Source organism: Dasypus novemcinctus, chromosome 3 (genome assembly GCF_030445035.2).
Source record: "Dasypus novemcinctus isolate mDasNov1 chromosome 3, mDasNov1.1.hap2, whole genome shotgun sequence".
Taxonomy (NCBI): Eukaryota; Metazoa; Chordata; class Mammalia; order Cingulata; family Dasypodidae; genus Dasypus; species Dasypus novemcinctus.
Window position 1 is genome coordinate 18,334,413 of NC_080675.1, and position 25,046 is coordinate 18,359,458.

General features: G+C 44.3%; 1 protein-coding gene across 4 annotated transcripts in view; it reads left to right on the plus strand.

Annotated features, from left to right (window-relative positions):
• The window catches only part of FOXN3 (forkhead box N3), a 389,249-nt gene that overhangs the window by 358,394 nt on the left and 5,809 nt on the right, over positions 1–25,046 (plus strand). For 2 of the 4 annotated variants that reach the window (XM_058292566.2, XM_058292549.2), the window contains 2 exons: positions 986–1,051; positions 10,304–10,409. In XM_058292566.2, coding sequence (XP_058148549.1) covers positions 986–1,051; positions 10,304–10,409 — 172 coding nt within the window. The remainder of the gene's footprint in view (positions 1–985; positions 1,052–10,303; positions 10,410–25,046) is intronic. The other 2 variants (XM_058292573.2, XM_058292581.2) reach the window with 2 other exon arrangements.

A 25,046-nucleotide genomic window follows, 5' to 3' on the forward strand; every position in this document is an offset into this window, starting at 1 on the left:
AGTGTGCGAGGGCAGGCATTTTGATGTCGACTTCAATTGCACACTTCATTTATTTGGACAGGGCACAGGCGGCAGCTTCTGTCACGTGGCATCACCGCACTATTAGCAAATTTCGCCCCAGGGCAGCTGGGACGCCAGGCTGGGGCAGATGTTCTTTTCAGCCTATTCAGTGACCATTCTTGGGGGTTGTTTACTGTTGCCATGGTGACCTTCATTTCCATAGCAGCCGGCTGCTGTTTCTCAGAGGAAAATGAATTTAGTTATAAAAGGATAATATTTTTCTCCGTTTCTACATAACCTGCCATCTGTCGACCGGTGGATCACTAAGGATTCAGAAACCTATTCAGAATTATGGCAATGAAGTGATGAGTAATTCTTTTTATTTTTTTCTTTGTGGCCAATATCAAAACCAATAAGAGGTGTGGAAGCAAACATGGGGCCCTCAACGTCAGAACTTTAATTTTTTCTCGATGTATTAAAGAAAATTACTTCGCCACCACTACTGCTGTACACACTCAACACAGCCTCGTCAGATACCATTAACACTCTGCTGACAAATGGAATTGACCAAATGTGTGTATCCCACTAGATGCAGGTGTATTTAATGCTTGCTCTTCTTGATGCAAGAAGCCCTCCCCAGTTCTTTTAAGATTTCTACTGTCACCCCACTCTGCTACTCCACCCCAGGGGAAAAAGCCCTGGGGGTGCACAGATCAGTGACTTATCAGGAGCATCCAGCACAAATTAGAAGTTAACAAAATGCCCAATGAAAAACTTACCAACATGTTTCTGAAATCTCCTTCTAGAGCACCTTTTTTCCTCTCAAGTCCAGATGGCAAAAAAAGTCACCTTTGGGATAGCGCGTCTGTTTCCTGGATTTTTTCTCCTCAGTTGCACTCATAAACTGTAACTTACAGGGGGAAAAACACATGCGCACACACCGGCCCCGTTGTAAATAATGTTATTTATTGGTTGATTTTTCCAGATCCTGACATTGATGCTGCCACTGCCATGATGCTTTTGAATACTCCCCCTGAGATACAAGCAGGTTGTGAGTAGATATTTCTATAGCCTACAGCACCATAGTTTGTGAACTTAACCTTCTCATCTATATACCAGGCCATAGGAAGAACTAATGCTAAAGTAGACCCTCCCCTGTAGAATCCCTTTTAAAACTACATAAGTGCATGATTACATGCATATGCATATAAACATGCTGCCATGCATATGTATGAACACATGCATAGATGTGTTTCCGAGATGAGAAAGCGCTAATATAATTTCAGGGCTTAAGACTTGGGGGAAGGGAAGCAGACCCCATAATGAGTCCCAGTGGAGAGAGCTTCCTTTCTCCTCCAGGGATTATTCCTGGGAGCTGGTAGTAACTGCTAGAAGAGGCTAAGCGGGGCCAGCTTACCAGGGAACCAAGCAATGCCTGTTTTTAGAAATGTCTTTCCCTTTTGGAACCTCATTAATGCCAGGCTGCCATTTTGCAGACAGAGAGAAAAGTCTGGCAAGGCGGGCCTGCAAGAGATGGGAATAGCTTTCAGGTGGAACCACCAGGTACCCCCTTGTTCCAGCCCCCCCAGCCAGGCATCGGCAGGTAGAACTTAGCCAAGCAGGGCTCCTAGCTTCACCTTCTTCTGGCTATTGGACTGTTGTTTGGAGATAGCTCTCTTCCTCGCTTGGACTTCTCTTCTATCCAAGCCTGGTGTTTTTTTCTCATGGTTTTATCCGTCTTTGGGGCCAGATTACAGTGGTTTTAGAAAGATTCCGTTCCGAGCGATGAAAATTGACTTTAAGGCAAGATATCTGCCCCTTCCTTCTCCCAACTTGAGACCAATCTTTCTACCCACGTTTCACCCCCATCCAGAACCCTGTCAAGGAAACAGCCAGCTGGCCCACCAGGCTCTTTTCAGCTCCTCGTCAGGGCACTGCTGCGTTCAGTCTCCTATTAATAAAATACGCTGGTGCAGGTATGGTGACCTGGAGTGCAGACCCCGCCACAACACCACGAGGGGCTGGGGCCCACCTGTCTCATTCTCGATGGCTGGGTTGCCACCTCGCTTTGGGCTCTGGCTCTGCAGTGGCTGCATGGCCTCCTGAGCCATGGAAATGCCCACTTTTGGAGAAGGATCGTGTTTCCCACAGAAGAGCGTCCCCCGCAGGCCCACAAAGGTGGTCTTTCAATAGTGACGTGAAAGTCCCACCTCCTCCGCTCGTCCTGGCCATCCTGACAGCCTGAGGAAGTGTGACTCTATCTTGTTCATTTTTTTAAAAAGACCCAAGCGATGCAGTGCCATATTCCCAGGGAGAGTTGCTCCTCTGCCTGAGGCTGCCTTTATCTGCTCTTCAAGGTACAGAATTCTCATTTTCTCTTTGCCGAACTCAGATTGCCAGCAATTGAAATGTTAGGCTGCCCATATCTCTGACAAAATGTAACCAACCCGGTCTTGTAACTAACATTTAACCTGCAGTGTAGTTTTAGGTCATTTCTAACCATGTTTTAAGTTACAGAGAAATATATATAAAAAACACCTTCATTCTTAGGTGACATTGGAGTACAGTCCAGATTGCAATCCAGTTATAGCTTGAAATGGTTTCTAAAATCAAGTTGCAAAACTCCTAGCCGAGCCATTCCAACTTTGTCAGGGGCACGTACGATTCAGTTGCCTTCTTTAGCACCAAACCACTGGAGACAAAGTGATCATTGGTTTTTTTTAAAAAACAAAACAAAACAAGCCTTCAGTGAACTGGTTGCTGAGGTAAGAGGGAAAATGGGGGTTATGGAACAGGAGTCATTAAGAGAAATGCAGTTCTCCCCTTTTCATCTCTGTATTACCATAATTGTAAAGAAAGGTTTTTTTCCCCAGGTCACCAGAGTCTTTACTTTTTTTTACATGCTGAATGTGAGTCAGAAGCTCAGTGTTCATGTTTTGAAGCTGTGGGGGCATTTTTAGAGGGCTTTACTACCTAGCTATTACTACTGTGAGCAGCCTCCAGGAGGCCCCGTGCCAAGAGGGGGACTCTGAGGCCCTTGAAGGCAAGAAACAGGATGTCTACAAAAGTCATGGAAGGAGGCGCCCATTGGCAGGAGGCAGCAGATAGTAAAAATGTGAAGACTGGGAGAGGGAAAGGAATACCCCCCTTGCATTCACCTTGCCACCCAACCTCCCAGCCCTGGTAAAATCCCCCAAGGTCAAGCTAGAGCACAGTTACATGGGCAGGTGGTAAAGGCCCCCAAGACTGGATGCTATTGAAGGAAGGACGTGAACGTGTGTGGGAGCCCAGTGGCCGATCTCATGCTCCTAGTGAGTGCAGTCAGAGGCGTGTATGTCCAGTGCGGGGCCTCTGGTTTCAGTTAGCTCTTCCTTGCTTCACTCTTCTCCACCCTTTATCTTCATTTCCCATGGCACAGTGTTTCTTGTCCTGGGATCTGATGCCATACCTGGCCCTCATAAGGGAGAAGCATTATAGACCTAGCACAGCTAAGCCACCGGCACCTGCCCTGCCAGCTTTGCCCAAGGCCTGGAAAAAGTGAGGGCGGTGATTCCCTGGCAGAAATGTTGAAAAGCAGCCAACTCCCAGTGCCAGCGTCCAGGTGGCCTGCGTGGTGGAGTTTGCGTGCGTCTGGCGCAGTGTGGATGTGGATGTGTGTGATCCATGTGCAGGGGCCCTGCGGGGTAGGGTGGGAAGTGTGGGTTCCCAGAGCAGAGGCTTCCTGACTGCCCAGGGCCTGCCTGCGTTAGTCCGTGGGCTGTGGCTGGAGCTGGGCTCGGTTTGTGGAGCCTCTTCATACAGTGCTATCTCCAGCCCTGGTTCTTACTTCCCGGACTCTGTGACGCTCCTGTTTTGGGTGGGGGGTTTGCACAACCCAATCTGCCTGCCCCTCTTCACTCCCAGCCATTGGGGGACAGCGAGGGTTGCTTGAAAGGCTTCTCCTTTGTCACCGTAGCCACTCCACTTGAGGTCTCCAGACTGCCGCCACTTAGATCTTTCCTCTCATCCTTGCCTTGTTCAGCTTCACTGCAAAGCAAGCTGAGGGCCGGTGGCCTGGACACACTCCCGGCTCTGATACTAAGTAGGCCGTACTCAAGAGGCCGTCGTCAGCACCAGCCTCCTTAGTTTCTGGAAGCTTCATGCACCACTTGAGCTGGCCTCCTGACAGCCGGGTCCCTCTGCCTTGCCTAAGGCTTGAGCTGGGACGAGGCAGCAGTGTGTAGCTCGAAAAAAATCTCAGGAGAGGGCATTTTGTCTCCCTGGCAGCACCAGCAGTGTATGTGACTGTTACCTGTTTCAGACATTGCCAGTTTGCAGCTTTGAGAAACGTTCTGCAAGGACACGCCCTGGTGTCTCAAATGGTCCTTGGGACGCTGCTTCTAAAAGAGTCAGGGCTGGGCATTTCCACCTTATCGCTTGGATTTTGGATCATGCTTCTAGGCAAATCCATGTCCCTAAAAACAATGGCCACATAGCGGAATTCCAGGTCCTAGGGTCTTCTTAAGGACCAGTATCATATGAGGTCAGGGGAAGCCAGAGCACTCACCTTCAAAGGCTTATGTAATCCCTGGTTGGAATGTTCCCAGAGCTGAACTCTAGATACTAAGCAACACAGCAAAAAGGAATGAAGGGAAGTGGCGGGAGGAGGAGGCGTTCCGTGCCCTGCCTGGAACTGGGATACGTATCAGGCGCACCAGGGGCAGCCAGGAAGTGCACCGTGTCCTGTCCTGCCTGCCCCCTGCCAGCGTGCTTCCAAGTACGCAGGTGGAAAAGCCGACTTTAGGAAAGGGAAGGATTATCGGAATCACCTGCTGCTCAGCTTATGGCCTCTCTCAGAGTGAGCCAGGGCTCCCCTCCAAAGGCAGCAGTAGGTGCTCAGAGGTTAATTTTAGAAGTTGTGAAAATGAAGGAAGCTAAGCATCAGGAGGGATGCTGGGAAACTGGGCTGGGGACCTGCAGGGCGAGAAGGAAAGTTTGTCATATGGCAGAGGGTTGCTGTTTTTTGGTTGTTGTTTTTGTAGTTTCCCAAGATTGCATTGTCTTACTTAGAGCCTAGCATCTCCATTGAGTGGTACAGCTTGAATTGGCTCAGTATTTATATGTGTGAGTGTTGCTTTCTTCCTAGTAAAAACTGGAAAGCTTAGTCACTCTGTAACTTAAAGTGGTTGATCAGCAAGTGTCCTCTGATACTGATGTCCTTGGTCCCTTCTCCCAGCAACTTGAGAACCTCAGACATGTATCTTCTCTCCAATTAAAGACTAATATGTAATTGATCTAATAAAAAATGGATGAGGCTGGAGGCCTGTGTCTTCCCTAGTGAAAGCTACAAACCGGAGCTCACAATTGAATGTTTGATGTCTTATTATAGCTCTCATTTCTGGCCGGAGCCTAAATGTAATTTCAGTACAGCAGGTGGGTGAGTTGATAGGTGGTTGGTTTTTTTGGTTAACTGGCTGGTTGGTTGGAGAGATGTTGGTTGTTAGGTATTTTGATGGGCTTTGAGAGAAATACAGAGTAAATGGAAGGAAAGTGCAGCCATGCTGGGAGGGAAAGGGCCTGAGGAATGGGTTCACATTTCTTCAGAATCCCATCATCTGGAAAGGAGTGAAATATAGATCTCAGAAGACCTTTCTCACTTTACACTGACTGCAGTTCAGTTTTCAGAAGCCACACTTGGGATTGGGGATGGGGACGGAAAGGAGAGAGGCTCGGTGAACACAGGTGTCACAGGTGGCTTGTGGCAGCCAGCAAGCGAATGAGAGCGCATCTGCCACCCCACAGGGAGAACACTGCCAGTGACAAGGGCAACGACTGGCAGAGACAGCGCCCAGTGGCTCAGCACTGGAGCTCCAGGATTCCCGGGACCAGCCCAGTTCAACTGCCAGAAGCTCAGGCAAAGCCTTTGAATGCTGCAAGATAGCTCTGTTCATGGGATTCTCTTTGAGGTGAATATAATTGGTTAACCAGGAAGACGTTTTCACGGGTGACTGCAGCATTATGGATAACCTGTCAGTAGACTGAAAGGATGTCCCCATGGCCTCGCCCATTAAGCCTTGTGCCTTACGGCTAATTAATGAGAGGATGCTAGTGAGGAAGGATGACTTAATGAGATACTTACATAGTAGGCTAGGCAGTTTAGGTTTCTCATCCTGTCGTATCCTCAAAAGAATCCTGTGAGGTACGTTTATGCCCACTTTACAGGTGAGGACACTGAGGCCCAGAAAGGTTAAATAAAGCACATGCCCAAAGTCACAAAGGTAATGATGGAATGAGAATTTGAACGGAGCGGTCTTGCTCCGAGCTGGAACTCTTAACCCTTGCAGTCTATTGCTTCCGTCAAAGGGTTGCCCCAGCGTCAAAGGAGCCTGGTCACCCAGCAGGTGCACGGTGCGTGCCGGCTTCCTTCCCGCTTCGCTCGCCCCGGGGCTTCGAGGTGTGGGCATTTGGGCCCAGTCCCTGCGGCGGCCTGTCCTCAGGGCTGCTCTTCTGCCGCGGGCAGGCCAGGCAGGAGCCGGGTCCTGGGCATGCGTTCTGAGGCTTCCTGCCCCTCTCGTCTAGGTCCACAGCTCCTTAGCCTCAGTCCGGGGATTGTCCATGTTTGCAGCATTTTCCGTGCAGGAGGCTCAAGGGAACGGAAGCCCCTCCAGAGAAGTCATCGCTCCCCCAGCAGCTGTGTCTCGTTCCTTTCTCAGGGCCAATGGGCTCGGCCGCAACAGCCCCTGGAGGGCCATCGAGTTGATGCTGCTGCTGCTGAGAACTAAGGGTATTTTCTCAGGACTCATGCCTCTGCCATCCAGTTAAAACTGCCAGTATCTTGTGAGATAAATACCGTTTTTATCCCCATCATACTGATAAAGAAACTGAGGCTTCGAGCGTTTAAATCGCTTGCTCAGGGGGACGCGATCTGTAATTGACAGTGATGGGATGTAAACCCAAGTTCATCTGCCCCCAGAGACTGGCTCCCGGGACTCTACTGCAAACTGCTTTAATTGTTTTCCCATTGCCCAGGGGAGGAAGTCCAGGCACATCTCGTTCCAGCTAGAATTAAATCCTTGAGCAAGGTAATTTTTTAAAGTTTCTCATGGTGCTTTCTGTCACTTCTGGGTCTTTGTTACCTCTGCCTTTGGAGCCCAACTTAAATGGCACTTCCTACAGGGAGTCTTCCCGGAATCTCTGTCCCTTACACCTGAGGCCCCTTGCCCTAGCACTTAACTTTGTATGCTTTCATTGCCTCTTTAATCCTCCATTTATCACACTTCAGCGTGAAATCTGGTCACAGAGTCCCTGTCACCCAGTACATAGGCAGGTACTTGGTGGAAGTTTTAGTTAGTTAACTGATATAATTCTGTACATGGGACTGTAATAATTTTTACTGGCAAGAATTAGAACTGTGGAACAGATTTTAATTTTTTAAATATTTATTTTATTTATTTCTCTCCCATTCCCCCCATTGTCTGCTCTGAGTCCATTTGCTGTATGTTCTTCTGTGTCCGCTTGCATTATCAGGCGGCACTGGGAAACTGCATCTCTTTTTTGTTGCGTCACCATGCTGCGTCAGCTCTCCATGTGTGCGGTGCCACTCCTGGGCGGGCTGTGCTTTTTTTTTTCACGCGGAGCAGTTCTCCTTGCAGGGTGCACTCCTTGCACGTGGGGCTTCTCTACACGGGGGTGCCCCCGCGTGGCACGGCACTCCTTGCGTGCATTAGCACTGCGAATGGGCCAACTCAACACACATGTCAGGAGGCCCTGGGGGTTGAACCCTGGACCCTCCACATGGTAGACAGACACTCCATCAGTTGAGCCACGTCCACCTCCCAGATTTTAAATATTAAGGTTACTTACCAGTGTGGTCCACTATATCAGATTCAATTGCTGCTATAACTGAGCTCTTTGGTGAATGATACATTGGGTAGTAGTACCAGAGTCAACCCTGTGGTTATCTGACTGTTTTGAGGCGTGTTCTATGTAGCAAAATAATTAAAACCCTTTCCTGCACTCTTCAAAATAGAGGGAGAAACAAATGAACAAAAAAACCATCTTTGCAGGCAAAGAAAGTGGCTAAAGCAGCAGTCCACAAACTGCAGAGTTCCACTGGTCTTCTGCATATGTCTGCCCTTGGAAAGGATTGATATCTTGCGCCTTAAATTTTCTCCTAGAAGTTTAGATGTTTCAGCTCTTATATTTAGACCTGTGACCCATTTCATGCTACTTTTTTTTATATGGTATGAGGTGAAGACTCGAGGTTCAATTATTTCCAAATCCATCTATTTCCAAACTCTTGTTTTCCCCATTGTGTTACCTTGGCACCTTGGTCAAAAATCTGTTGACCACCTCTGTGCGACTGCATCTCTTTCTGGATTCTGTTTTGTTCTTTTGGTTTCTATATCTATACCGATGCTTTTACCACACTGTCTTGAGTATGGTGGCTTTATATTAAGTCTTGAAATCAGGTAATACACATTTTAGACATTCTTCCTTATAGAGAACTCACCAGCGAAGCAAGATGTTGTGATAACTGCAACACTATGTTATCACAGGTTTCATGCTTTTTAGATTCTTGGTGAATCTTCTTCCTCAGATAGTAGGATCTATTATCCGAAATTGAGTTGACAGTAAGGGGATAGGTGGGTTCGGCCTCCTCAAAGTTAATTATAGTGTGAGACTGCCAAGATTCTGAAACAGTGGACTGCAGTAGAGTCTGCACTGACTTTAAGCAATAGTTTCACTTTATCTCCCATTCCACCTTTTCTAAGCGCTAATAACAAGAGCCTGACAAAAATCTGGAAGAGAAATGGCAAAAGCATTAGCAAGAGGTACAGAATACCCAAGTAATCTTATCAGTCTGTAGATGTACCCCATGTTAAAGAGATGGACATTCATCCTATATGAAAGGCCTTTGATTAAAGGTTTGGAATATTTAAGTAAATGTGCTCTTAGAGACCTAAAAATTACATAAGTAAAAAGTATGGTTGGATGAGGTAGTTTGTAAAAATTATTTATTCTACCCAAATAATGTTGACTTTAGAAACGTAATATCGATAAGGGGTTTTCATTTTTGAGCGTATTATTTTCTAGAACCACTTTGGTGTGGTCTTTGTCTGCAAAAGCAGTGTTCATCCACCTTGCCTCCGTATGAGACTGTGCCAGTTGCTACAAGGCTTTGGGGGAGAGTCCTAGGATACTGAAAACAAAGAGGTTTTAGAGAAGGGTATTCGGAGGATTTAGGGACTTCCCAAAGTCAGACAAGATTAGAACCCAGGTATACTAACACTCCGTCTATGTCCGACTTTTGTTGATGCTCATCAGGCCCCACAGACTTTTGGAGGTGCATGGGTGGGTGCAGTGAGAGGTAGACTGTTTCCTTAAACCATACGACGTTGCTGTTGTGGAGGTCAAAAAAGGTCGAACATTTGGGAATTTCTGTGGTTCCACCTAGTATGTAAATCCTCAGACAAATTCAGTTGGCTTGAAACCACTGGTGGCCTGTATGGAAAATGGACAGGATCTGATGGTCTCTGGTGAAAGGCTGGCTTAGGCTTGCTCCAGGGATGAGTGTGTGTAGGAGGTGATGAGAGAAAACTCTTGGGAGATTTGCTTGAGGGAAGCCCAGGAAGGAGGCTCTCCGGAGTGGTACCTTGTGATTGTGAGGCAGAAACCAGAGGCTTCTCCTCAACCCAGCAGCCCTGACAGGGACCTTTGGCAGAGAAGGTCACTGTAAGGATGAACTGTGTGGCAAGTGGCAGTGGGGCCACGTGGCTAGTTAAATTGGGTTTGCTGTTATTTTGGGCTATATTTCCCCTTGTTGGATTAAGGACAAATGGAAAGATCTCAAATTCTGACCAACACTGGAAAAGCATAAGGAAATGCTTTTGTTTGGTCACCTGCTTTCTGATTGTGTCACAATTCTTGAGATCTTATTTAGGATCTGATTGAAGGTCAACGTTTATATTTAATATGTAAGAAAATAATATTTAAAACTCACTTTTTAAAACTAAACTTTTTTCACTTGAGCATCAATAATTTGGTTGTGAGCTGTTGGTCTGACTTTGCTGACCGAATCGCTCTCTGGAAGCCTTCATCTCTCCATCCCTCTGTCTCGGTATCTTTCCCCATGTCTCCCTGTACCTGTGTGCTTGTGTTTTCCTCTGTCTTGGCTCTTTCTCTGGGTCTGTGTTTCTTTCTTTCTTCTCTCTCTCTCCTCTCTCTCTTTCTCTCTCTGGAGTATCCAAAACTTCTGATATAGAACCGAGACCTTCACAGTTGAATTCACATGCACCGTCTTCTTTCCTTTTGCTTTTTTCAGTTCCTCCAGGAGTGATACAAAATGGAGCACGGGTCCTGAGTCGAGGGATGTTTCCCAGCGTCCGGCCATTGCCAATCACTCCCATTGGAATGACGGCAGCCATGAGGTAAGGAGGGGCCCACTGAGTCAGACCAGCCCGAAGAGTGAGTGGGAAGGGGTCGGGATGCCCCCTAGGCCACTTCAGGGGTAGGAGGACCTGTCACTAACTAGGTAAGCCAATTAAAGCAGATGCGGTGTTGAGAAATGTTAAAGTAACTCCCAGAGACTCCAGTTCCCCTGCCAGCCTCTCCTTCTTGGGCCATCAAGTCATCTGGTTTCTTTACAGATGAAGAAAGGGAGACAAGATACATTTTTTATTCTAAGAAGGTGGGATAGGGTGAATGGGTGAGCCATTAATTAAATTCTGGGCTAAAGGGTCTCCCTCTAGACCTAGTCCTGCCACTTTCTAGTACTGTGACTTTGAGCTGACTTCTGATATCACTGGGTCTCAGTTCTATGAAACTACTCTGTCTCTCAGAATAGTTGCAGTGAAAATCAAATGCAAAACTGCATGTGAAAAATACTCTGATAAGTGGTTCATAATAACGGGTGGCATCATTCCCCTACTTCTAAAAATCAGATCAGTTGCCAAACCACACAGACTCTTCTGGGAAAATTTCTTCCATCCATCCTTCTCATTTCACTGCCAACCCCTGGTTGGAGTCTGCCCGCTAGCTCAGAACTCTCGCGCCCGATGTGGTCGCGTCTTCCCCATCCTTCCAGCTCCTGGCCCAGTCCTGCCTGTCCATCACCACCTATCAAATGGATTTCCTAAAAGTGCCCCTCCAGCCATCCACGGAAGCACCACTCCCAGTTCCCTACCATGTCACCCTGACATCCCAGCCAGCCCTGCCTTCTCCTCCCACCAGACATTTTCCCCCAGGATATGTCCATATTTGCCCATCTTACTTACACAGCTTCCTTGTGTAGATGTCCCTCAGCATCCACCTGCAAGGTGATGCATCTGTCAGAGCCCGTCGTGGGGATGATTCCTTCACAAAGCTTTTCTGAACATGTCCCCTGAGCCAGCATCACACAGAGAACTCTTTCCTGTGAGCCCATAGCCCCATGCTTGGGTTGTGGCCCTTTAAAGAGTCAACCCTGTGTCATTGTAATTTCTGTATGTCCCTGAATGTCCACAGTGGTGAATTTGCTGAGAACAGGGGCTGGGCCTCACTCAGTTTGGTGATGCCTCATCATGTATTGCATGGAGCCAGGTCTGAGCTGCTCACTCAGGAAAGGCCTGTCGCGCAGAGCTGAAGCCCTTCTTAGCGTCACCCCCTACTTTTTCTCTGCCCTTATGGGTTAGGATCATTGCGAAGGTCACAAGCTTTCATAGTGTTTTGTGTCCCAATGGGAACCATCCCAGAAAGTCAGTGTAGTTGGAGCCTCAGGGAGATGCAAGGTCAAGTTCCCGTGTGGAGCTTCTCCACAGACTCGGTGTCTTTTAAACTCTGCCTGCAAGCCAACCTATTTTTACCAAGATGGACGTCAGCTGATTCCAGGGCAGATCATGCTGTCTGGACCTGGAAAGGGGAAAATGATAGAAATCAGAATAGGAATTGAGTTGTAAAATCACTTATTTCTACACATTGATGCTTTCCAAAAATATATGCGAAGGGTCCTTTTCCTGGACTTCTCCAGCATCTTTCCTTGCTACCCTTAGATCAGTAATTTTTTTTGAGTTCACAAATGGTGAGCCTCTTCCATGAAGCCAAAATACCAATGCCCTTACTTCTCATTGTGAAAGGGGACAGAGCCTGTTTTCTAGCCTTTTCTTAAAATCTTCCCTGCCTCACCTCCTCATTTACCTTTTTGATTGAGAAGACTGAAACCATAGGCTATTTTTGCGTGGAACAGCAGTCTCTTTTCCTTAGCAGACTCTCTAAGTATAGACTTCCTTTTCGACCATTCCTTAGTGCCCTTCCAGCATGGCTCTTATTGTGGGTCTGTTCTCTGAAGAAGGGCACAGAAGAACCAGATAGAGGGGACCTCAGACCAGGTCAGCCCTCAGCAGGAGCTGTCCTCCTGCTTTTAATTATTCCTCTCTCAGCATATCATATGATGAATTTTACCAATTAGTACCCTGTAGAGGCGTTCGTTATTTTAAATGTTGATGGTTTGGTTTTTTTGTTTTTATTTTCTGTTTAAAAAGCTGCCATTGATCTAATCCAGCAAGCACCTTAGTTGGGCTCCTTCTTAAGTAAAAGATCACGTAACAGTATCCAGAGCCAGACTTCTCAGTCAGCTCCAGTCAGGTATTTGAACAGGAAGGATTTCATAGAAAGAACTGTTAACTGGGTAGAAAGTCATTTACTAACTAACTGCAAGGACAAGAAAAGAACTCCTGGTATCAAGGAGGCAGCAGTTGCTGAGGAAGCAAAGGGCAGAGGCTGGAATTATCCCCATGGGGCTGGGGTCCAGACTTCTGAGGAGGACACCCCAGCTGGTATGGGTGACTCTCAGGGAGCAGGAAGAAGTTTGGTACCAAGTGTTGCAAACCAGACTCGGCAGCAGCTACAAGAAGGAACAGCTGCTGCTGGGGCCAGGAGCCATTGCTTGGGGGCCCAGGAAAACACGTGGGAATGAGCACGTTCCTTCTTCCTCCCCTACCTTCACAGGCCCTCTGTGGCGCCCCCTCTTGGCGAAGCCTGACAGGGAGACTCGTGGCAAAGCAAAATGTGGCTCGCAGAGTCCCAGCCCCAGCTTATGACACAGCGCAGAAGGGTGGGTTTGGGGCTGAGAGACAGCAGCTTAAAATGGCACAGCTTTCCCACTGTCTAATAAGAGGGAACTTCCTGAACATCGTAGGAGTTTTGAGTGGAATCGTTGCAGTAAAAAGTGCAACTGCCATTTGCAGAAATTAGGCAAGGATAGAGGCAACCAATACAGAACACCTTTGTGCATTAGCAGTAATTTGCCCAGCTACCAATGCTGCACCTGCCACCTCAGTTTTATGGGAAATCAGGAGAGCAGCCGTAAGTTCCTTAAGGCCAGGGACCCTTGGTTAGTAACATCTTTGCCCTCTTTGTGTCCCAAATGCCTGACAAATAGTAGGCACTCTGATGCTTTCAGTACAAACGAATGTACACGTGGCTACGGAGGTATTTGTGGAATCAGTGTCTGGAAAACCCATTCAGGAATGTTTGGAACATAATCTTGTTTTGCTCTTTCGCATTCATTGTAGTTTTGGTTTTTAATTTGGCCCTGTGTCAGTGGAACCTAAATTCAGCTGAGGTTGAAAGGAAAACAGTCCAACAGGGAATAGAACAACACTGCTTGTCGCCTGCCAGACCAAGGGCTGCCGTCTGTGCTTGAAGGTTTACGGAGGCTGCTGGCCCGGTCAGTTGAGCTGGGGGCTGAGACTGGGCGAGAGAGTCATTAGCACCCACTAAAGACCAATTTCCTACCCTGCTTCATGTGACAGCTTTTCTGTGAGTCTGAGTGACTTCTCCTTAAGTGAAAATATTTGTCTTTCAGGGATTTTTCTTCCTCCACTGAGTGGCAAAGGCCATGTTTGTTTGTCTTAACTGGGAAACGGTTATTGACTTAGATGAAGTGTTACTTTTATTAGCTGATCATTACACAGCTTGTATTTGCTGGGTTCCTTTGCATATAATTATGATGTGAAATCTCCTTGTAAGAGTATCTGTCAATAGTGTAATTGACTTTATGGTGTTGACTTTTTACTCAATAACCTCAGAGATTGGCCTATCCTTAGACCTGGGAAACCTGCTTATTTTTAAATTTGCCTGGGCGTAGAGTCCTCAAGTCACATTATCCTCAAAATAACTGCCCACATGTCTTAAGGTGTTTTTCCCGTGTCTTCTGCTGCTCTCCCGGTGAAATTTGTTGCAAAGATGACTTTGAGTGGAACAAACAATTATAGCCCTGAAAGAAGTGTTTCTGGCTCTCTTGGTAACAGGAGCCCCAGGTTTCCTGCATTCCTGGTGTTAGGACTGCCTTCCAGGTGGGGGGCCAGAGCCAGTCCTGGGTCCCAGCCACCTGGCTTTCAGTCCTTAGGGCTTTCAATCCTCAGGGCTCCTTCTGATCCCGAGAGGCCACTCCAGTGGCAGAAGAATCAAATGCCCAGGGCTTCCCAGCAGACCCGGAGAGAGCTGGCAGGAGGCGGGTCCTTCACGTGGCCACAGAGCCCAGAGCTCAGTGCTGAAACTCAGAAGCCAATTTTCCTGGGTCCCCAGCATGTAGCTGTATGACCTGGCACAAGTGCACCTGGCTTTCTCCTAAGAAAACCAGAACCTGCTTCGCGGGTTGCTGGTTAACGCTATGTGCCTGGCACGTCGTCAGCGCCAGGCAAGTGTTCAATGAACTGGAATTTGGAGAGCCACGTGGATTCGTCCTGCTTGCCCTCCACACATTCCAGTTCCTGTCCCTGAGACCCTGAGACTTTCGTCCCCTAACCTCAGGAGAAGGCTTAGATGCAGCTTCTTAATGGCACTGTTAACACAGTGTCAATTTGTGGTGAAACCACTGGCTTTGAGGAGGGGTGGCCATAGTCTGGAGCAGAAGTCTGGACCACATCAGGTTATAATATTCTAATAATAACGAACTTCCATCTGATCACCATCTACCAGCTCACGCCTCTAAGGCCGTTTCATTTCATTTGGCTCTCCAAGGGATCTCAGTAAAACCTGCAGTTCCCAGGCAGCATGAAGCAAGGCCGGAATTAATGATCCTGTAGAAATACAAAAAGTTAACTCTTGAGGTCATGTCAAAATAGAGCCCTCGGGAAGATCTCTCTACCCACCTAAGATCCACCTAGGTCCCCTGTCTTGTTTGTCTTCCCTCTGGAGGCTGTGTTGTTTGTAATAGGAATTTAGAAGGTGGCACCTTCAACCTATCCCCACAGATAGGTTGGAGTCTGAAAGTGCCACTTGAGGGAAAATTCACCACTGATCTTCTTTGTATTGGGTTGTATTTTTGTTTTGTCTTTTAAGACCAAGTACCTGTCATCCTTTGTCATCTGGAATCCTTGTCTTTGAAGGCAGTTGTAACTTTCTCCTTTGCCAGGGGTAGGGACAGAGTCACAGCTATGTGGAATAATCCACATGCAGGCCTAGACTGTAGTTGCTCAGAGAGACTGATGAAGCTTCACATCCCTTTCTCCCCTGCCTGGGGTAGGGATGGAGCTGCAGGTGTGGGCAGCAGTCTATGCAGTGCAGGTCCTAAGATGACTACAGTTGCCCTGGTAGACTTCTGATTTTCAGTCTATGCCATCCAAAGTTCCCTGCAGTTACCTGTATAGGCTGGTGAGGGCTGCTCAGCCTCCTCCCTGCCAGAGGTGGGGCTGATGCCCAGGCGGGGCCACAGGCTGATCTGTGTGAAAGAAACTGTCAGCCTGGCTTCCCCTCAGGCTGGCACGGAGTCAGAATGGTGGCCACTGGCCTCTTTCTGACTTGGCCTTGTTCTCACCCCAGCTGTTCCTAGGGTTATCTCTTAGCCTGACAAGTCTCCCAATCAGATTTCAATAGCTGAAATCTGCAGCCAACCGTCTCCTTCTCACCCATTTCTGGGAAATGGAGCCTCCAATTCCTGTCACAGAACAGCTCCTGAGGCAGCTTGTGCCACCAGAGTAGGACAATCACTGGCCTCCGCAGCTTGGCCAGTAATTTCCCAGAGAGCTGGTGCAGGTCCCCGCAGGTTCCTCCCTGCTGGAGGTGGCACTGGGGCCTAGGCTAGGGCCTAGGCTAGACCTACAATACAATCTGGATGGGAAGAAGCCTGTCCCCACTAGCACTGGGATCCTTAGTCCACCCCACTTCCCCTCATGCCAGGTGCAGAGTTAAGATGGCGGCTCCCAGGCTTTTTCTAACCTGGACAGGCTTAAACTTTAGCTGTTCTCAGGATTATACTGTAGCCCACTGAATTTCCTCACATAGCTGAAATTGGTGCCCAGCTGTCTCCTCCTCCCCTGTTTTGGGGAAGTGGAGCTTTCTATTCCAGCCGCGGAACAGCTCCCAAGGCAGCTTGTCCCTCCAGTGGAGGATGGGCACTTGGCTTATGGGCAGTCTCCTCCTCCCACTCCCCCAAGGACGTTGCAGGATGCTCTTCTGGCCTCCTGGAACCCCCAAACACGTGCTTCAGCTAGCTCCGTAGAGCGCTGGGTGTTTGCGAACTACCCTGTAGCAGGAGCTGACTCTAGGAGCTCCTTCCTCCGCCGCCATCTTGCTGGTTCTCCTTTGAAGGAAATTGTAAAACTCAGTATTCCATTTTGCTTTGTGGTGGGAGGCGGAGGGGAAAATACCAAGGGATAGATTTAGGATAAAAGGAAAACAGACTACTCAGAGGACAGCGTCCCTACCTGGGCCTGCTTTGTCTATAAACATAGTCTCTGCTTTTGGCTCTTCTGATTCAGAAATGGGAATAGTGACCAGCCATCTGACTGTGAAATTTGATCCATGTTCTAGAGTTCCACCTTGAATTTGAAATCTATGGCATTTGATTCATGCCCTTGAAATCCCTGGTGGCGCTTTCTCCTCTTGTATTTAAAAATGCAATTGCTGATTCCAGCAATTTCAGACCATGCCAAATGTAAAACAGTTCATGGAGACTAAAACTTTTAGGGTCATTCCTATGTGTATTCTGTGATCTAAGGCAAAGAAGGAATCACATTCATCTCAGCAGTTTAGGGGAACAGTGTGCCTCTCGGGAGAAAGTTGTGGTCCCCGTTGGAGATAACCACTGAGGCAGAGCTCCTAGAATTGGACCTGATGCTTCCCAGGAAGGGCGGTCTAGCCGGAGTGAGCACCAGATACCTCTGCTGCCGCGCATCTGTGAGGTGGCCGCATTCTAGAGCTTCTAAATCTCACCTTCACTTTAGAGCTGAGACCTGGGTAGAATGAGAATTTGGATTTTGGGAAAAAATATTTGGAAAAACTGTAAACTCACAAACTCACCTAAATGATTTCCCTTGCCTTGGTAGAATTTGACACCTGGTAAGAAGTAATTTTATAAGCCACTTTTATTAAGGGATACTCTGCATTCTTTTTAAGATTTTTATTATGTATTCATAGGAGTATATGAAACATATGAGAGTAACTGAGCATATAATCAGAACACTCACAAATCCACCACCCAACTTAAAAATGAAAATCTCACTGATGCCTTTGCCATTCCTGAAAAGAAATCATAATCCCAAATTTTGCACTTACTATTTCCATGCTTCTAAAAGTATTTTTGATATCCCTAAATAATATATTATTCAGTTTTGCTTGGTTTTGAGTATTACATTAATAGGATAATACTGTATGTATTATTTTCTAACTTCCTGTGTTTTTAAATCCATTAAGTTTTTCCATTTTACTGCATATAGGTGTAATTGAATCCTTTTCACTGCTATATAGTATTCCATTATATGCCTACACCATAATTTATTATATTAAAAGGTATTTGGATTGCTTATAGTTCCTTTCTCTTACAAACAGTGTTGCTGTGGGAATTCTTGTACATGTCCAGGAGTGAATTTGTTGGGTTATAGGGCATGTGTGTATTCAGCTTTGCAAGGTTGAATTACACACATGCCAAATTGTTTTTCAGAGTGCTTGTATCAGTTTGCGCTCCCACCAGTCATGTATGAGAGCTATTGCCCTATTCTTCACACACATTTGGAATTGTCATACTTTCTAGTTTTAACCAAGTAACAATATCTTGTGGTTTAATTTACTAAGGTGCTAAACAGTTTTTTATATATCTAATTGAATTTTCTCTTTTATGGAGTGCACACATTTTGTGCATTTTTCCATTGGGTTGTTTTTCTCTTTTTCTTACCTTTGTAGGAGTTCTTATATATATTCTGGACATAAACCTACTATTGACTGTGTGTGTTACAAATAACTTCTTTTAGGTTTATGGGTAGTCTTTTCACCCTCTCAAATAGTTCCTTTTGATAAACAGAAGTTCTTAATTTTCATGTTTATCCATCACATTTATCAATATGTTTTCTTTGTGAATTCTGGTGTCAGTCATAAAAAAAATCTCTCCCTACTCTGAGGTCAGATAGTCTATAATGTTTTCTAAATGGTTTAAGGTTTTTCCTTTCACATTTCAGTCTGCAATCCATCCATACTTACTTGTCTGTACAGTGTGTAAAGTAGAGATCCACTTAAATTATTTTCAATGTGGATAGTCAATTATCTCAGTTTCATTTATTGACTAGTCCCTCCTTTCCCCCACTCTGATCTATATCAGGTGCCTGCTCTGACATATATCAAGTTTCTTCTTTCTGTTTGTGGGTTTATTTGGGGGCCCTTGATACTGTCTCACATTTGTCTTGTCCCATGTCTATAGTACTGTAGCTTTATTTGTCAGTGTCTCTCATTACAGCTTTATACTTTTGTCCCTAAAGGTCTTATATCTCTCCTGTTAGATTTATTCTAAAGGTAGTTTCTTCATTTTTTGCTATTGTAAATTATATATATATACACACATACACATATACCCATTTATATAAATAAATGATTTCTCTTGTTTGCTGTAATATATGGAGATGCTAATGATTTCTCATTGATTTTCTCTAATAACCTTGCTAAATAAACTTAGTGATTCGAGCAATTTATCTGTAGATTCTCCTATGTACAAAATCTTATCTTCTGTAAATAATGGCTGTGCCTTCCTTTCTATTTTATGCCTTTTATTTCTTGTCCTAATGTATAGGCCAGGACCTTTGGTATAATGTTCAGTGAAAATGATGATAACAGATGTCTTTTTGTAGTTTCTTACTTTGAAGGGAGCCAAGTTAATGATTCACAATTTAATACGACATTTGCTATAAGTTTTTGGAGAAATAGTCATCGTACCACAAAATTTCCTTCTATTACTAGTTTGCTATGATAGTTGATTGCTAATGGTTCGTGAAAGTAAATCATTTGAGATACTATAGGATTTTTTGCTTTTTTTTTTACTGTAGTGAATTATATTCCATATCTCCCAATTTTGAATAAAACTTGCATATACCCATGTTTATGATACATTATATTTTTATATATTATTAGATATGGTAGGCTAATATTTTATATTCATTTACGTTTCTGCCCCCACGTTCCTCTAATGCTATCTTTATCTAGTTTTAGTGTCAAGATTACATTCGCCTTATAAAATGAGTTCAGAGTATTCACTTTTAATATTCTGTGAAAGAGTTTATTCTATGAAACAGATTGGATTATCTATTCCTTACTGTTTGGTGGAACATGCTTATAAAACATTGTGGGGCTAGTGTTTTCTTTGTTGAATGAGCTTTAATTGGTGTAATTTATTTAATGATTATATAGGACTGTTTTAGTTTGTTAAAGGCTGCCAAGGCAATCTAACAGACATGGGTTGGCTTTTGCAGTGGGGATTTATTAGGTTGAAAGTTTACAATTCTGAGGCCGTGAATGTGTCCCAGTCGAGGCATCATCATCTTCTCCCCGAAGACCGGCATGCGATGGCATCTCCCTTGGCCTCCGCGTCTCTTTGCTTTAGCCACTCTCTCCCGGTTTCCGTTGACGTCAGCTTCTTGCCCTCATGGCCTTCTCTCTGCTCCTGTGGTTTTCTCTCTGTCTCTGTGGCTTTATCTCTCCCAGGTTCCACTGATTTCAGCTTCTGGCTTCCGGGTCCTTTTCTCATCGCTTTTGGGGCGGGGCGGATGTTTCTCTATGTCTGCTGCCTTTTTTCTCTGTATGTTCATCCTGTTTATAAAGGACTCCTGTGAGAGAATTAAGGCCCACCCTGGACCATGCCTTACTGGAGTAATCTAATCGAGGGGTCCCTCCTACAATAGCTTCACACCCCCATGATTGGATTAATTAAAGAACGTAATTTTCTAGGGTCCACAAAAGCCTCAAACTACCACAGACTATTTATATTTTTAACTTTTTTGAGTATTTTTGTACATTAGGGATTTGTCCATTTCATCTAAGTTTTCAAATATTGTCATAATATTCATTATCTTGTCATCTTTTTAATTATCTTCTGTGTTTCTAGGTTAATCCCTTTTTTTTTTTTAAGATTTATTTTTTATTTATTTCTCTCCCCTTCCCACCTCTCCCTGCCGTCGTCTGCTCTCTCTGTCCATTCACTGTGTGTTCCTCTGTGTCTGTTGGCATTCTTTGTCAGCGGCACGGGGAATCTGTGTCTCTTTTTGTTGCGTCATCTTGCTCGGTCAGCTCTCCGTGTGTGTGGCGCCATTCTTGGGCAGGCTGCGCTTTTTTCATGCGGGGCGGCTCTCCTTATGGGGCACACTCCTTGTGCGAGGGGCTCCCCTACGTGGGGGACGCCCCTGTGTGGCACAACACTCCTTGTGTGCATCAGCACTGCTCGTGGGCCAGCTCATCACGCTCAGGAGGCTCTGGGTTTGAACCCTGGACCTCCCATATGGTAGGCGGATGCTCTATCAGTTGAGCCAAATCCGCTTCCCTTAATCCCTTTTTTATTCCTCATTTCATTGATATCATCTCCTTTCTCCTTGTTTGACCTTGCCCGTCTTTTTTTCCCTCGAAGAATTAACTTTTGTGGTTTTTAAAAATCATCTTTATATTGTGTGTGTGTTCTGTAGTTCATTGGTTTCTGCTACTTTGTAATATCCTTTCTATTTTCTTTGGATTTAATCTGGTTTTCTTTGTTTAGATGGGACAGTTTTATTTCCAACCTTTTACTTTTTCTAATAAAAGTTTTAAGTTATAATTTCTCTCAAACTACCATTTCATTGCATCCCACAAGTTTTTATATCTTTTGTTCTCAATACTATTATAAGTTATTTTCTAATTTCTATTATGAATTCTTTAGCCCATGGGTATTTTTAGTAGCATTATTTTAAATTTTAAACCAAAGAGGAGGAGATTGTTTTGGTTTGTCTTGTTTTAGTTACCTTTTCAACTTCTATTACTAATCTCAATGAATTTTGGCCCGAGAATTGATCTTTAAGATACTGCTTCTTTGAAATTTGTTGAGACTTGCTATCTGGTGTAGAATTACTCAGTTTTTAAAAATATTCCATGTGTGCATCAAAAGCATATGCCTTTTCCATTATTAGTACATGTTTTATCTATGCCCATTAGATCAAATCTTATATATTCTAACCTTTTATGTGTCCGTATGTATGTGTGTGACAGAGAGAGAGCTTGCTCAATTGAATACTGAGAATGATTTATTAAATTCTCCCATTGTGATTGTGGATTTGACAGTTTCTTTTTGTAGCTCTTTCAGTTTTGACTGTATATATTTTGAAGCTATCTTATTGGAGATATCCATGTTTAGAACTGCTTTAGAACTATTATATCTTCCTGGTGAATTGAACCTTTATGAATATTTAATGATGCTTTTTATCTGTAGTAATGATTTTTGCCTTAAAATCTGTCTTATCTGGTTTTAATATAGCTAAGCCAGCATGATAGCACTTTTTCCATCCTTTTACTTTTAACCTTTCTTTGTCCTTATATTTTAGGTTTGTCTCTTGTAAACAGCATATAGCATTTTTCAAAACCCATCCTAACAAATTTTAGCCTTTAGCTGAAGATTTATAACCCCTTTTCATTGATACATTTGGGTGCATTCCTACTTTCTTATTTTGCATTTATATTTGTCCCACTTGTTCCAGATTCTTTTCACTTTCTAGAATTACTTCAAATTAATTGAGATCCTCCCATTCCCATTTTCCTTCTAATGATCTGTAGATTATATGTTCTATTTCTCTTCTTTTAGTGTTGTTCCTAGAAATTTTAATGTAAGTATTTTAAAACATTTAAAGTTAATCAATATCTTTAACCTCCTGTTCAATACAAGTCCCTTGGAATGTTTCAACTCCAATTTCCTTCCTCTACCAACTGATGAATTCTACTTGTCCTGTACTTTGGTTCTTTTTTAAAGCCACATAGTCATTAGTATTATTGTGCTGTACAGTCAATACTTATTTAACATTTTCTTTGTGCACCATTTCTTCTTGCATCTCAGACCTTCTTTGGAACATTTTCTTTTTTCTTGAAACATATTCTTAAGAAATTAGTATAGAAAAAGTCTGTTTGTAGCACTAAATTTTGTCTGGAAATGTATGTATTTTGCCCTCATTCTTAAAAGATAGTTTTACTGAGTATGCAATTCGAGCCTGATGGTTTTTTCCCCACTCTCAGCACTTTGTGGGTATTGCTTCTTGTTCTCCTCTTCCCTTGTTTTATCTTAATGGTTGATCCTCTTAGGTAATAGGTTTTCTTTCTGTTCTTTCAGGACTTCTCTTTGTCTTTTCTTCTTTTTCTCTTTCTTTAATACTCTAATGTGTATAGGTATTGATTTCTTTACATTTATCCTGCATGGGATTTGTTGGATTTCTGAATCTGAAGATAGATCCTCTTTCGTCAGAACTAGAAAATTCTTAGCCTTCTAGTCAAGCATTGGATCTTCTCCATTTTTCCTTTTCACTCTGGAACTCCGGTTAGGTTTGTATTGGACCCTCTTATTTTGCTCCTTTTCACTCAACTCTCCTTCAGTATTTTTCATCTCTTTGTCCTTCTCTTCTGCCTTCAGATTTGTCTTCTAATTCACTAATTTTTATTTTCAGCTTCATTGGATTTTTTATTTCAGGGGCTCTGTTTGTCATTTCTAAAGAAATTCCATTTGGTGCTTTCAAAAATCTTCCTGCTTACTTTTGATAGTCTATTCTTTCTTATTAATGTTTTTAATTCCCTCTTTTATTTCTTTAAGCTTGTTAACCATACTTTATATTTTGTATCTAATTATTTCAATATTTGCAGACTTTACCATTCAGATTCTACGGTTTATTCTTTTCTCTTGTTCCTTGGCAAGTGATGGCTTATTTCCTTAAGATTTTTTATTATGAACCTATGTTCTTGGCAATCTTATGTGTGTGAATTCTTTGTGGCCTGGGTTTAAATGATGGGCTAGCAAGAGTTTGCGTTTTGCTCCAGTAGGTGTCATTAGGCACTTTAAACTAAATTTAGCTTTGGGTCTTTGGGGCTTCACAGTACAATTCTGACTTCGTACCCACAGGACCATAGACTTGTGAATTCTCAGGGGAGGCTTTGCTCGTCCCATTCAATCTGAAACCGAGGTTAAGGTTGGCTTTTGTTTCCAGTGTCGGCCTGTGAGGGGCAGTTACTCTCCCCTTGGACCTCAGGGTGTCATCATTCAGGGGTCCTGGCTTTATAAATGGCGTTTTCACATTTAGACATTTCTAGTGGTTTGTTTGCTGATACGTTTGGTGATTTTAAATGATGATGAGCTTCTACTTGAATATTTGTTTGAACGTAGTCTGTGGGAATCCTAATGACCTAATTTAGAGTTGCTTCCCTCCAGAGAGGGACCCAATATACCCAAGATTACTTTAATATCCTTCGGGGATTTAGAAATCACAGAACTCCCAGAATAGCTCTTTTTTTGCCACTCCCTCTCCCCCCAGTTAAGTTTGGACTCTTGTCCTAGTGCTGCTGTGGTTATTTGCTTTCTTGGTTGCCTGTTGTTCACATTTCAGGTTTTGGTCTCCCCCCCCCGCCCCCCCTCCCCCTTTTATTTTCCGTATGTGGTTGTTTTTGGTAGAGGGAGTCTATGTGGCCCTCTGAGAGTCCCTTGTTTTCAAATGAGCTGACCAGTGCTTTTTAAATGTGTTGGTGTCCTCTCTCCAGGATCTTTAGTATTATAGTTGGAAGAGTGCCTGCCAGATGTCTCCTCTGCCACTGAAGCTTCCACTTACCTCTTCTCTGCCATGTCTTTCTACCTATGGTTGGTTTGGAGCAGAAGCTCTGCAGTCGCTCCAGCCCACTCTTTATCCAGTCCCATTCATTCAGGCTGCCTTCTTTCACCCTTGGCAGAAGATCAGAATCCTGAGAAATCCCTTGGGTGGCGGGTGACTTTACCCTAAATGGGAGCCTCGGGTTTAAAGCAAACCATCAGTTCCAGAGAGAACTCCAGTGCACCCAGGTAAAAGATAGAGGCAGTACATGCTGATTATACTGTAATGGAACAAGTAATTAACTGGTAGAGAAAACAGCAAAATGGCCATGTCTAATCACCAGCTATACCTTAACTTGTGAGTTGAGAGCATTGCTCATTCTTGGCCTGAACTAATGTGATTTCTCACCTTTTATGTTCAGTATTTGCCATCTATGTGATGAGAGAATTAATACTAGGTTTACATTTGAGATTAACAGCACATGATTTTGTTGAGCCATGTGCTTAAACTCTTAGAGGTCTAGTAAAATCAATTTATGGTAATGTATGATAATTGCGAGTAGCTTTACATGTAAATTCATCTAAAACTGAAATATTGCAGGCATTCAAAATGCATCACATGTTCGTTTTAATGAATGATTTTTGAGGAGGTGATTAGAAATTCACCTTCCAACTTGTTCAGGATGGCTGGTTTTCTCTTCCAAGCATTCAGCGCCCTGTAATGACAACCCCTGCAGTGGGAAGCATTTGACACCAAGTCCATGCAGCTGGCTTGCCACCGTCATGAATGCCATTGCATCAAGTTTCTAATAACTAAAGGAGCTTGTCACTTCCTGCTCAGTTTCGTGTGTAATTTATGGATGATGAGCCCATGCTAAAATCTCAGGGAAAGTTAATTTGGTCAAATGAGAGAGAGAGAGATTTACGTTTTAATTCTAACTCGCTGAAGTTATGTCTGCATAGCTGTTTTCATCCAGAGACAGTGTCAATGGGTATACTGGTTTCCTGTCTTCATCACAGTGAACTTCCA